Source organism: Pundamilia nyererei, unplaced genomic scaffold (assembly GCF_000239375.1).
Source record: "Pundamilia nyererei isolate P.nyererei 1_Seehausen unplaced genomic scaffold, PunNye1.0 scaffold00440, whole genome shotgun sequence".
Classification (NCBI taxonomy): Eukaryota; Metazoa; Chordata; class Actinopteri; order Cichliformes; family Cichlidae; genus Pundamilia; species Pundamilia nyererei.
Window position 1 is genome coordinate 244,920 of NW_005187841.1, and position 12,803 is coordinate 257,722.

Sequence of the window (12,803 nt, forward strand, 5' to 3'; positions counted from 1 at the left end):
TATATATATATATATATATACTTTATGATATTGGCTGTCAAATGAAAATGCATACGTGGGAGGAAAAAAGCTCTCAAGGATTGCTGTGCAATCAGTCAGAATAACCATTTCTACTCAATGACAGATGCAGTGCTTCGACAACCTAAATAAAGACTCATCACACAACAGAAGAAACATTCATTTTATTATTATTACTTTTTTATTCAATAGAAAATAAAATGTTCCATAAAGAAATGTTTACCACCACTATTCCACTGCAATAACATTTACACGGGTGATAAAACAGGCTGAGTCAATAGCTCTAGATTTTTCCAAAGAAATGCTAACCAGCACCTTATCTTTAGAAAATAAGAACGATGTGATCTTGACTTTAATTCAAATTTTTTTAAAGCACTGGTTCTCAAAGTGCAGCTGATGGACCAACAACAGGCCTTGGTGATATTTTGTGTAATCAAGACAAGGAAAAAATCCACTACTATTGAATTCCTTAACAGTTCGTGTTAAAGCATGAAAGACTGGGACAAAAATAGAACAATTTCTCCCTTTCTTGGAACTCTTGCTCAACGTACAGCTGCTTCAGTAATGATTAAAATATATAAACCAGTTCAAAAAGGACAGTTACTGACATAAACCACTAACCTTTGAACAAGCTCATAAAAAACATTAAGTAGTGATTGTGTATTGTCTCTAGGCGGGTTTCAGTTACATGCTGGCTCCCTAAAGTGTCATTCAGTCAACCAACCTTTGGAAAATCACTTTTAAATTATAAATTAAACTAAGTATATTTATTGAAGTCAAGCAAAATTTAACCTTTACACTGAATATTTTTCACGTTACAGACCCTCGAGCTGCAGTGGGTTGAAATTTTAGACTTAATTCATGTTTCTTGTTTTAGTATTTTGAATTCATTGTAACCTCTTAAGTATTTATTTCTTTATATTTTGCTTCTGTGTCTTGATCAATACTTCCATGGGATTTCTGAAGGCCTTGAAAGTTTTTCTTTGGATATTGGCTGTGTCTCATTTTCAGTCCACTCTTTGTACCTTAATATTTTTAGAGGAATTTTCTTTCTTTCTTTCTTTCTTTCTTTCTTTCTTTCTTTCTTTCTTTCTTTCTTTCTTTCTTTCTTTCTTTCTTTCTTTCTTTTTTGTTTGGTTTTGCCAAGCCACTTCACTCTCACCTATGACTTATTCAAGTATATAAAACCATTCACCTAACTCAAGGATAACACATAATTTGTTCCCTTTTCTTTAGCCAAATGTACAGGCAGGCATACAATATCATTTTTGCACAACCATATCATTTAGCTGAAAACTTGCCATATCTCAGTATGGTCTGTTCTTAAAAGACAATTTGAGAAGTAGAAGGCAAAAGAAGAATATTTGCAGACCTAAAAACCTATCTACAGCAGATGATACCTGAAAGTTGAGTCCTGAAGAAATAAGGAGGCTGCAAAATGCAAAATTACACAACAGCTGTACTTAAAATCAGTGGCAACAGGTCTTATGGAGTGATGAATCTACATTTCAGATTTCTGGTGTAAATCATCTACAGTGTGTATGGAGGAGGTCAGAAGAGAGGCACAACCATGAGTGTCGATAGCCATCTGTAAAACTCGGTGCATTTCTACCAGTGGTGTTGGGGGATCTTGTCGAAATTGATTAAATTATGAGTGCAGAAAAGTATTTTTAGATTCTGATCCATCACGTAATACCTTCTGGAAAACATCGGATTGGCAACAGCTTCATTTTTCAGCATGAAACACATTGCCAATGCAGTAAAAGCATACCTTAATGGAAAAAAAAACATACAGTGGAACACCATCAGTCATGTATTGGTCTCCCCAGAGCCCAGAGCTTAAAAGTTATTGAAGCACACTGGAATCATCTTGACAGAGAACGGAACAAAAGACAGCCAACATCCAAAACAGAGCTTTAAATGTCCTTCAGGAAGCCTGGAGACAAACTCCAGTGTGTTGAAAAGGAAAAGTGGTCATCAGTGTTGGTCAAGTTACTTGAAAAAAGTAATCAATAACTAATTACCGATTACTTTCCCAAAAAAGTAATCCCGTTACTTTACTGATTACTTATTTTCAAAAGTAATTAATTACTTAGTTACTTAGTTACTTTTTAAAAACACGATTTACAACCTGAATAGGTGATAAAGCGATAGATCTTTCAGCCCAATTCAACTTTTTCTACATAATCCATCATACAAAATGTAATCAAATGGAAACGTCTCTTTTTAAAACTTGTTTTATTAGTTTTAATCTTTTAACTTTATGCATCAAGCAAAAATTTAATTATATGCAACATTCTCTGACTGGAAGAAATTTGTTTAACATTTAAACCTATTTTCTACACATTCCAGCACATAAAATAATTTTTTTGTGTGTTTACACTCACTCTTTCAAATAGATGCAAGTAAAACACAGCAGAAAAAAAAAAACATCAAAGACTAGCGGTCCTGTTGCTCTATTTTCACCTGTAAAGCAGGACTGGCGTAGGCGGAGGTTTGCCCTGGTGCAGGTGTGCCGCAGCGGTCAGTGGAAGAATCCCCGAGTTTCTCTGTGAGTTTCCCATTACGTGGTAGTGTACTCCCGGTGCTTGCTTGGAAGTTTAGGGGTTTTTGTTTTCTTCCCACGCACAACGGACACTAATGTTTTTGTCACTTTTTATGGAATCAAACTCAAAGTAAGGTCAGTACTTCCACGCTTTAAACGCTGCATGCTCATACTATCTCCCGCACTTGATATATGATCCATTGTTGATCTGCACACAGCTGTTGTCACGAAGGTCGCACTCGCTTACGTCACTGTCATGAGGCATCCTCGCAAAAAAAAAATCACGGTTTTAGAAACACAGTAACACAGCGTTCCCACGGGAAAGTAAAGGTAATGTAATTACCGTTTTTGCAATAGTAATCCCTTACTTTACTCGTTACCTGAAAAAAGTAATCAGATTACAGTAACGCGTTACTGCCCATCTCTGGTGGTCATACTAAATATTGACTTTCAAGCTTGTTAGGACTGTACAAACTCTTACACCATAAAAACGTTTTGTGATTTCTATGATTTCTATGCTTTCTGTTGCCAAACCTGAGATAAATGACAAGAATTAACACAATGACTGGCAAATGAAATTAATTAAGTTGCTACTGAAGTTATACTGTTCTCTCATTACAAAGCAATAATAAGTTGGGAAACCTTGGGTCCAAGAATTTAGGCATATGTTACTTTAAATATCATACTAAACACAGCTGAAGACCAAGCCCACACAGTATGTAAACTCCCAAATCGTAGCAGCCTGCCATATGTCGACGACATAAACCGCCACACTCCAAACTCTAATCAGGAACAGCTCAAGAGCCAAAGGACAAATACCATGTCCTCAGGCTGGAGTCATGCTGATCGTCATCTATGGGGCTGCTTTCTTGCATTTGCGCAATAACTCTAACATTCTAAACATGCTGTGTCAGAGTTATGCTGAAAAACGTGTTTTCTTTTGTTGCAGCAGATAGCTTATGTTGTGAAGTGGCACAAAGTGCACATCAAACCATGTATATTAAAATGTGTGTCAAAGGAGTTGAAAGTATCCTTTAACATAAGCATTAACCCAATTAGAACGGTCGTAGATCTACACTTAAACTCTCATCATAGTGAGGCAGTATCGTTATACGCTTCTGTAATGCACGGAGCTTCTAAAGCAGCATAGTTGAGCACCTCTGAAACCTCAGCAGCACTTCGCCTGTCTCCTCTCACGACCCGTCCGCGACACCCATAATTCCCCGCGCCAGGACAAGATGGAAGAAAACAGCGACCGCCGGAGAACAATGTTTTGGCAATAAAACCCCAAAGAGGCGATTACAGAGAGAATACGGGCACGTTTGAAACCAGCTGCGGTCATGTGTAGGTGAGTGGGAAATTAAATTGGTTTTTAATCGGAGCGATTTTCTCTTAGGACTTTGTAGAGATTCGTGCGAACGATTGTCTGGCTCGGCGCAAACGGGGGATGCACGGAGAGCCAGCATCATTGTTTCTCTTCCACGGGCCGTAATGCGGGTTTTCAGTCGGGGCAGCTAACGGCTAACGAGCTAGCTCGTGGCAAGTTGATTGTTATAAACACAGCTGCTGCAAAGCACGCAGTTTTCATGTAGCTCACTTATTAGGTCGGAAGTCCGCATGTACGGGGGGAAACGGGGAGGAATTTTTTGATATCCGACTGTCCCGGTGAGCATTGTGTGGTTTTAATTGCAGCTAAAGTTAGCTATCAATAAACGGAGCGCCAGCGTCGCTCGCAGCCAGACAGATTTGATTTCACGAGCGTCATCAAAGCTGGGGAATTGGAGAATGAGCGTTTCGTTTCGCTGAGCTCTCTTCAAAGCCAGCGTCCGTTTTAACTTCACGTTATTAGCCATTTCTTGTATTTTCCTGCCCAAAACGTGCCAGTTCACTTTTTAAAAAGCTCCCTACAAATAATGAAACTGGTTAATTTCATAAATATTCACCTTGATACCATTAAATCAGCGGTGCTGTTTTAGCGTGAGCTAGCTTGATAGCAACTATAGGTAACATGCTAAAAGATTATATTTCTTATCAAATTATGAATTGCTGACCACACACGGTTATTTGGAGTCCTGTAACTCTGGGTATTGCTGTGACTTTTATTTGAGGGGCTGATTTTTCGTTTCTGGGGCATTTTTAGGCGATTGTTTTGATTGAGGTCGCAGAGATGCGTTGTCTCATTGTGGTTAGTCGAGTAGCTAACTATGCTAACTAGCTGGCTAATGCATCACAAAAGCTCATCCGCTTTCTGTTGAACAGCAGTGTCACGTAGCCAAATGGTCAGCTGGTGCAGACCAAACAATAAATTCTTACTCTGCTTGTTCTCCACAAACACCGCGCTTACAGTCCCCCGACTGTGTCTGCGTAAAATCACTCCTAATGTCTGGCACGATTTGACCTAAATATCGTTTGTTTTAGGCAAGTGTACTCAGCCGATTAATTTGCCAGTACTGCAGCCCAGTGCCTCCAGCTTTTGCGCTCATGCTGGGTTTATTAGTCAGAGATGCAAGCGGTGTGGTCCAGCATGCATCAAAGTGCAAAACAATAGGGATGCACGTCTTAGCGATCAAGCTACTACGCCGATTTTATTTTGGCTGCCGTCCAAGTCACATGTGGAGTCAGATGTAGAACAATACGTGAGGAGGATTAAATATTTCAGATACAATCTTTGAATTTTTTTCACCTCCTCCTGCTGGTATTGAATAGAAATGGTGTGGTTTTAGTGCCCCCTCAAAAAAGCTTAACAGTTTTGGGGTTTCTATGACTTTACTTCACTAAGCTCACATGCATTTATATTCATCCTTACCATGTCTTTTCTGGTATATTCAGAAAATACCTGTATTCCTTTATGTAAAATCAAAAATCTTCATTCACACAATTTTCAAACTTAAATTTCTTGATGAAACCTGTCAAATTCTGTGGTATATTGAGTGTGTTGATGCAATGTTTTTATAGAGTAATTCAGTCTATTGTTGTAATAGATGTTTTATTATGCTTGGTTGTAAATTATAAAGTGAGGTATTTGTTTTAAGTTAGACATATCGCACGATTTAAATTTTTTTCCATTTGGAAACTGAATATATTTGTGCAAATCATACCCTGAGGTTTTCAGTTATCAAACCCAGTGTTTTGGTCAGTCCTAGAAAATTATGTAATAAATAAAAAGTTAAAAAATTTAGAGGTTATTATAGGGCACAAAGGCTTTTGTATAATTTGGTAATTAGCCAATATGTAGGAATTTTATAATCAATAATGGTTTAATTTGTTGTAGCTCTGCTTTGTAGCTGTTATAGATTGAGGAAGTGATGCTGTGATAAGGACACACATCAAAATGAAGTGGTTTGTTTGGATCTGTGAACTCTCGTGCTTGTTATCATGAACACGGCTTTTTATCTGTTCTCCCTTTCAGGATATTCTCCTCCTGCATTCCTTTTTAGATTAATTACCCTCCTCCCCTGCACAAAGGAAACCTACCACCATGAGTATTATTCAGGACAAGCTAGGCAATGAGTTTTTGCGAAACGGAGGCATGGACCCCAATTTTGCACCAGGTATGCTTATGTTCAGCCACTTACCGCCAGTCACCAGCTTTACACGGCTGGCCTCGCAGTCCGTCATGGGCGAGTTGCCCCAGGAGATGATCCTGAAGAAAGAACGTGACTCGCCTCCAGAACACCAGGGCGGCACCGCTGCAAACACAGGGGGCTTCCTTCACAGCATGGGCATTAAGCAGGAGCGGCCAAGTGAGCTGGATTACCGTATGCCCCTCTACGGCGTGGGTGGAGCACAGGGGGTGAACTGTGGTGGAGGGGGCGCGGGGAAGAGTGGTACTGACATGGCAGATATGTCTTTTGGAACCCACCACCAAAATCACCAGAACATGCTCCTGCATGACCTCAGCCTCAGCAATGTCCGCACCCTTGGAGAACCGGTGAGATGGGGTTGCTTTTTTTAGATATTATTTCAGATTTATTGTTGTTTAGTTTAGTGTAAAATTGTCCAGTTTCCTTGTTTCTGCTTGGTTTCTTCCCTTTACTTTCAGGGTGGAAATTTTCATATATTGGTGCCTGGTTGGCTGTGACAGCAGTGATAACAGCCATCTGTTAACTGCGTGTATCAGAATCAGAATACTTTATTAGTCCCTAAGGAAATTATGTGGTTACAGTTGCTCAAAGATAATAAGAACTGCAATGAACTGAACTAAATTAAATAATCCAATGCTTGTTGTGTTTGCCTTTAGATGTCTGGGAGACAAGTTAAAGAGCCAAAAGAGTCGTCAGGTAGAAGAGGACGGAAGAGCAATGGAGATGGACAGGGAGGCAAAGCTCGAAGGAAACGCAGTGATGCTGCAAAGGTTGGTGACTTTTCTAGACTCATTATACAAGAAAATGATGTGCATTGTTAGTTGAAAGGTATCCTACAGTGTTGATTCAAATCAGCAAATTATTATTATTATTATTATTATGAGCTTATACTCATGTTTTTTTTGTATTTTGTATCTGTTTTTTTTCCCTTCTAGAACTTGATGCTTGATGCAGATGGAGCCTGCCTATCCCCCAACTCTAAACCACATATCTGTGAGCACTGTAATGCTGCCTTCCGCAGCTCCTACCACTTGCGTAGACACGTGCTCATACACACAGGTGAGAGACTTTCAGTGCTTCTTGGCACCGTTTTCATGCATTTAGACAATAAATACATTCAAATGATTTTTTTTGTTGAAGTTGCTTTGCAATGCTTTAAGTTGGGGGGATATGAAGTGATGAGAGATGCAAAAAGGATGCGTTAAATCAGTAACAGAACAAAGAAAGCTACAAGAGGCAGTGCCTGTTTCTTGTGTCTCTTTGCTTAATAACACCTCTGAAGTTTGTATAAATCACATAGCTCCAGATTCATTTCAAGGTAGCTGGAATCTACCATTAGGGGTAAAGATCTGTTACCAGAATTTGAGGAATGAAAATGAAATTTGGATTTGTGATGTGATGTGATGGATCTACACATGTGGCGTTGTGCTCTTCACCACAAGCACCTGGGGCCTCTTTTGAAACCAGACAGTCACTAAAGCCAGCGTTGAGTCACGGATTACTCATGTCTATCTGGAAATCTTAATCATTCTCTGTGCTGGGAATTCCTTACTTAGCTCATTGAAGTAGAACTCATAAACCATTTAATGGAAAATCCATCCAATATGATTTTTATTTTGAAACCATTTCCTTGTTTTTCCATTATTACAGACATTGATTTGTAATAGCATCTTTGCAATGCTATATCTGTAATGCAGTGCAGTTTCTCAAACATGCTAATATGTTGTTATATCTACTGGTTACTGCATGTCTCTCACAGGTTTCTTTATATTTGCGCAACCCGACCAGAATAGCATAGATTTTATTGTGACTTCAGTTATGGCGCGGGCTGGGATTTAATTAATGTGGTGAGCGGATGGTTGTACTCTTGACTGCACAGGTGAGAGGCCTTTCCGGTGCAGTCAGTGTAACATGAGCTTCATTCAGAAGTACCTGCTCCAGCGGCACGAGAAGATTCACAGTGGTGAGTCCCGACACAGTAACTCAAATAAATGGCTCTACCAGAACAGCGTGTTTATTTTGTAAACTTGTTGGGAGTTGCACAGGCCCTGATGCTGTCACTGCTGTATTTTTCAGGGGAAAAACCTTTCAGCTGTGACCAGTGTAACATGCGCTTTATCCAGAAGTACCACATGGAGAGGCACAAAAGGACACACAGTGGCGAGAAGCCATATCGCTGCGACACCTGCCAACAAGTAGGCACTTTGTAGTCTCTCTGTCTCTGTTTAGTTTTGTGTACATTTCCTTGAGCTTTTAAATGTTTGAAATCCTTTTTCTTTCAGTTGTGCATATGTTATCATAATTTGCATCTGAGCATTTATATCTAAGCCACTCTTAAGGCCTGGTCTTAATGGGATTAGCTGTATCACACAAGAGGTCAGCGAATATAAAGTTCTGTTGTTCAAATTCAGTGGTTATGTTCCCAGCTGCTTACCACTGCAGTGTATTTTCTGTTAAAATTTCAAAAAGGGGATTTTAGAGATACTAATGTCCATCAGCGGAGACTAAACCCACATTTCTCTCTTTTAGTTTTTCTCAAGAACAGACCGGTTACTGAAGCACAAACGGACTTGTGGAGAAGCCATAAAGAAGGGCCTAGACCCAAGCATGCTGGAGCTCAGCGAAGCAGAGCTAGGCCAGGGCAGCTATTCACTCACTCAGGGAAACTCTACCACCTCTGGACGCAGGAGAGCAAAGTCCAAAAATGGGGAGGGCAGCGAACGCAAGAGAAAGAAGAATGCCTCGGCGGCAGCGGCCTCATCTTCTGGGGGGATGGCCCGTGACTTGGGCCTGCAAGATTTCAGCATGGACCCCTCGGGCTCTGACCAGGTCATGCCGGGACGTACTCCCAAATTGGTGTTTAAAAAGGCTGGCCGTAAGGGACTTGATAAGGGCCTCCTTTCTCTGGAAGATGGTTCTGATGGACAGAAACTGTTGGGTCAGAAGCCCAGCTCCATGGATCACGTGGAGGCTTCTGGCCTAGATAACATGGGTCTGCTTCAGGGACCCGGGGGCAACAAGCAGGGGCCCACCACCAGCAGCAACTATGATGATGCAATGCAGTTTGTGAAAAAGCGGCGCTACCTCCATGCAGTTAACAATGACTTTGGAGCTGGCTCCCTGCACATGGCATCCCAGGGCAGTAGCGTAATACAGGGCTCCCTGGGACCTGAGCCCACCCTGGCCATGCTAGACTCCTCGCCGCTGGAACTGAAGCACGACAAGTCGGGCATTCCAGATGAGGTATTGCAAAGCCTGCTAGACCATTATAGCCATAAACCAGAGGGAACACACCACCATGACGTGACTTTTGACCTGTCAGACCACCCACACCATGTGGACCTTCAGCCAGCAGCTCCTGTTACTCCGGAGTTGGAGGATGACTCGCCGAATGGTGGTGACAAAACGGCAGTGATGAGCGAGTACTCAAAGTTCCTCCTGCAGGCTCTGGAACGCACCAGCCATAGCGGACCCTTCCCCAGCCTCGGTGCAACAGGGCCCTTCCCGCTCCTCTCGAGCAGCTCCAGTCCCACAGGGCCCCTGTTCTCTGACAAACACGTGTACACCACATCCCCACTGGACTGTGGCTACCCGCCTGCTGTCCCCTCCCCGCTGCCCATCGCTGCTCCTTCATCAACCTCCTCCTCGTCCTCCTCAAAATCCCACTATGGTATGCTCGTTGGATCCCCCTCCCAGACAGGCTACCACCTAAGCTTGGAATCTGCTAGCCACCAGCAGCTGACTCCATCTCAGGAGCTCACTGAGCAGTTGGAGAAGCAGCACTCACCTGGCACCTTCAACCTACCTCCCCAGGACCTCACTGCCCCGGCAGAGAGCTCCAAGGGGCAGCAATCCAAGGCTGGAGGAAGCGCTCCAGCACCCACAAATGGCTCCACCTACCCAGACCTGTCCCCACTGAACCCCCCGAAAGAAACCACATACCAGATTGAGAACTTCGCTCAAGCCTTTGGCTCCCAATTCAAGTCAGGACGTCGGACCCCTCTGAGCTACGGCAGTGATCCTGGGACAGAGGTCGACCATCGAATACGGACTCCAGTGTCAGAATTCTCAGGGTATACCAGTTTGTTAGCTGACATCAGTGAGCCAGTGAGTACAGGATCAAAAACCCCGACAAGCCAAAGTTTCAGATAAGGGTCAAACGAGGTGTATCCAGTAAAGGGGGGCTGTTCTGTTACATAAAAGCCCCCCTCCACCATCCTAATTTTGTTCTTGTAGCAAACTTCTTTTTTTTTTTAACACTGCCATTAAATGTTAATACAGAAATGACCAGGGAGGGTCTTCCATGGCCTCAAATGCAATTTTTAAAAAAAAATTCATTTTTATTATGTAGTCGCTTAATTTTCTGTTCAAGAGTAGTGATTTTTGATATGAACGTACCGTAGATATAAATGTAATTTAAAACATTTAGATGGTAGCTATGAACTTGCTGTTGTTTTTTTGTTTTCTTCATCTTCTGTACCCTTGTTTTACCAATCATCATACAATTGTAAAGTAATAATAGTGTTGATGATTTCAGTAATAATAACATTTGTGTCAGGGAAAGGCCCAGAATTCAAATGGCAAAAAAAGTATATATTGTCTGTTACAAGAAACGTATTAACTCAGGAAAATAGGCAAAATTGTGTAATAAGACTTTGTATTATGAGATGCAATTAGCACAGTTTTACAGGTATTCTTGATACTTCAAAGCTTTGATTTTTTTTCTTCGTTTTTTTTTTTGGGAGGGGTGGGTTTATTTAACTTGTCAGAACAACGAATTACAATAGGTGATCATCTATGGTTTCTACTGCGTATAGCTTTGTCGAGATTATGGTACTGTTTTGTAAATGTGAAGACATTCACATTATTATTATTATTATTATTATTTTTTAGTTGAGCGCCACATGTACATCAGTTAGGATGATTTGTAGCAAAGTCTAGTGCATTGTTTTCACACCGCTCTGAAGTGAAGAGGATGTTTGAACATCACTGATTGGTCAGTGTCAGTTGATGAAGTCTGTGCAAACACTCTCTGCTTCTGCGCAGCAGCTTGGTTGTCGAAGTAACTCTGCACCACCGTTACAGCCATCTGTTTTGAGAGTGAACGCCAATCTCTGTGATCTTTTCAACGTGCTGTTGGAGAAGTGATTTTAACTCCGTTTTTTCCTTTTCTTTTATTTTTGGGTTATTTTCACCACTTTTCTACTCCACTCCTTGCTGTTCATTTGTGTCAGTGGAATGAAACAAGCACTTTTAAAAAAACAAAAACAAATCATCATTGGAAACAACAATAACCCATTCAATTTGCATATGTGATACGTCATTATTATGCTAATGATCATTAATATTATTTTAAGAGGAGAAAACTGTGAATGGGATTTGGGGAGGGAGGGATGGAAGGGTGGGTAATGGGGAGGGAGGGAGGTGAGGGTGGGTTATTTGATGGGCTTTGATAGGGTTTGACTAGGCATGACCGTGGGCATTTAAATGTATTTTGATGTGATGCCTTTCTCAAGGCTAGAAGATTTTGGGTGGGGGGGTTGGGTTGTGTTTTTTTTTTCTTCTTTTTTTTCTTTTGTTACGGTTTTTCGGGTGATGTTAAAAAAAAAAAGATTTGCCATAATTTTTGTTATACAATATTTTGAGAGTACCTCTTTGTATTTAAGTGTTTTCGAGAGATGGGCTGACATGCTGGAACCCCTATATCTTTAAACGTATGAGTATGTTGACAGCATACTTTTACCATCTTATTTATTTTTCGCTAGTCACAACTGACTTTGCAGATTTCTTGTTTTTTGTTTTGTTTTCTTTTTTTTTCTTTAAGAGGCAAGTAATCACCGGACCTACAGCCAATCCCTCTCATTTGTTATGATTTGCTTAAAACACACTGATGTAGTAACTCCAAGGAATCGGTTCGGTTATACAGTTAAGAAAGAGAAAAAGTTATGTCCACCTCCCTTCCCCATAAATGCAGCCCTGCACTCGCAAGAATAAACAATGGCCTTCTTTGTCTTCCGTGGCTAAAGCCATTTTGTCCCGGCAGCCAGGGTTGATATTTAATTTAGTTGATTTCCTGTGAGCTGTAGCCCCCACTCCTCTTTCCTTTTCCTATGTCTGTGAGCTCCACAGCCAAGAGACTTTGAAGCTGCTCAGATCACAGGGAACAAAGACTGACTGACCAGCCACTTCACTCCAAACACACACTATGCTTTTAAAGTAGAGGGGAATAAAAGAAAAAAAGAGTGGGTGAAATGGAGGGGGGGAAAAAGACAAAAAGATTGACCTAAATATACCTCATATCACTAAAGCATAAAAAAAGAAAAAAAAAGCAGGGACACGCGTTTCATGTATGTAGTGGGAATATTTGTAGTATAGTTTCGACATATTGTATAATCATTTAACACTGCCTGTGTTTACAATAATAGAGCAAATGACTCATCAAAATGCAAATGTATTTCTTTCTTCTTTTTTTTTCTGTAAAAAAACATCCACGCCAAGCAGTGTTGCATTATAGATGCCTCATAGGACATTCATTTTTCTCATGTTATATCCCTTATTTTTGCTACTTGCCATAATGTGTTTTGATATGATCTCTAGAAGGATATTGTTTACAAAAATGTACAAAAACACTAAAAACGTGTGTTCATTTTTTTTTT

At 40.8% G+C, this 12,803-nt stretch overlaps 1 protein-coding gene across 2 annotated transcripts; it reads left to right on the top strand.

Annotated features, from left to right (window-relative positions):
• Nucleotides 1-3,768: 3,768 nt before the first annotated feature.
• Nucleotides 3,769-11,528, top strand: LOC102196701 (zinc finger protein 281-like). Of its 2 annotated transcripts, none has more exons than XM_005753578.1 (7): nucleotides 3,769-3,911; nucleotides 5,973-6,494; nucleotides 6,804-6,917; nucleotides 7,083-7,206; nucleotides 8,027-8,110; nucleotides 8,224-8,342; nucleotides 8,677-11,528. In XM_005753578.1, exons 2-7 carry the CDS (start codon nucleotides 6,042-6,044, stop codon nucleotides 10,297-10,299), a joined length of 2,517 nt encoding a protein of 838 aa, XP_005753635.1. In that variant the 5' UTR covers nucleotides 3,769-3,911; nucleotides 5,973-6,041; the 3' UTR covers nucleotides 10,300-11,528. The 2 variants fall into 2 exon arrangements, with proteins under 2 accessions (XP_005753635.1, XP_013771503.1); XM_013916049.1 differs by lacking the exon at nucleotides 3,769-3,911 and adding an exon at nucleotides 4,129-4,228.
• Nucleotides 11,529-12,803: the final 1,275 nt, after the last annotated feature.

Coding starts and splice junctions, on each gene's coding strand:
- LOC102196701 (XM_005753578.1), top strand. CDS start 6,042: ATGAGTATTATTCAGGACAAGCTAGGCAATGAGTTTTTGCGAAACGGA. Junction 6,495..6,803: donor TCCGCACCCTTGGAGAACCG/GTGAGATGGGGT, acceptor GTTTGCCTTTAG/ATGTCTGGGAGACAAGTTAA. Junction 8,343..8,676: donor GCTGCGACACCTGCCAACAA/GTAGGCACTTTG, acceptor TCTCTCTTTTAG/TTTTTCTCAAGAACAGACCG.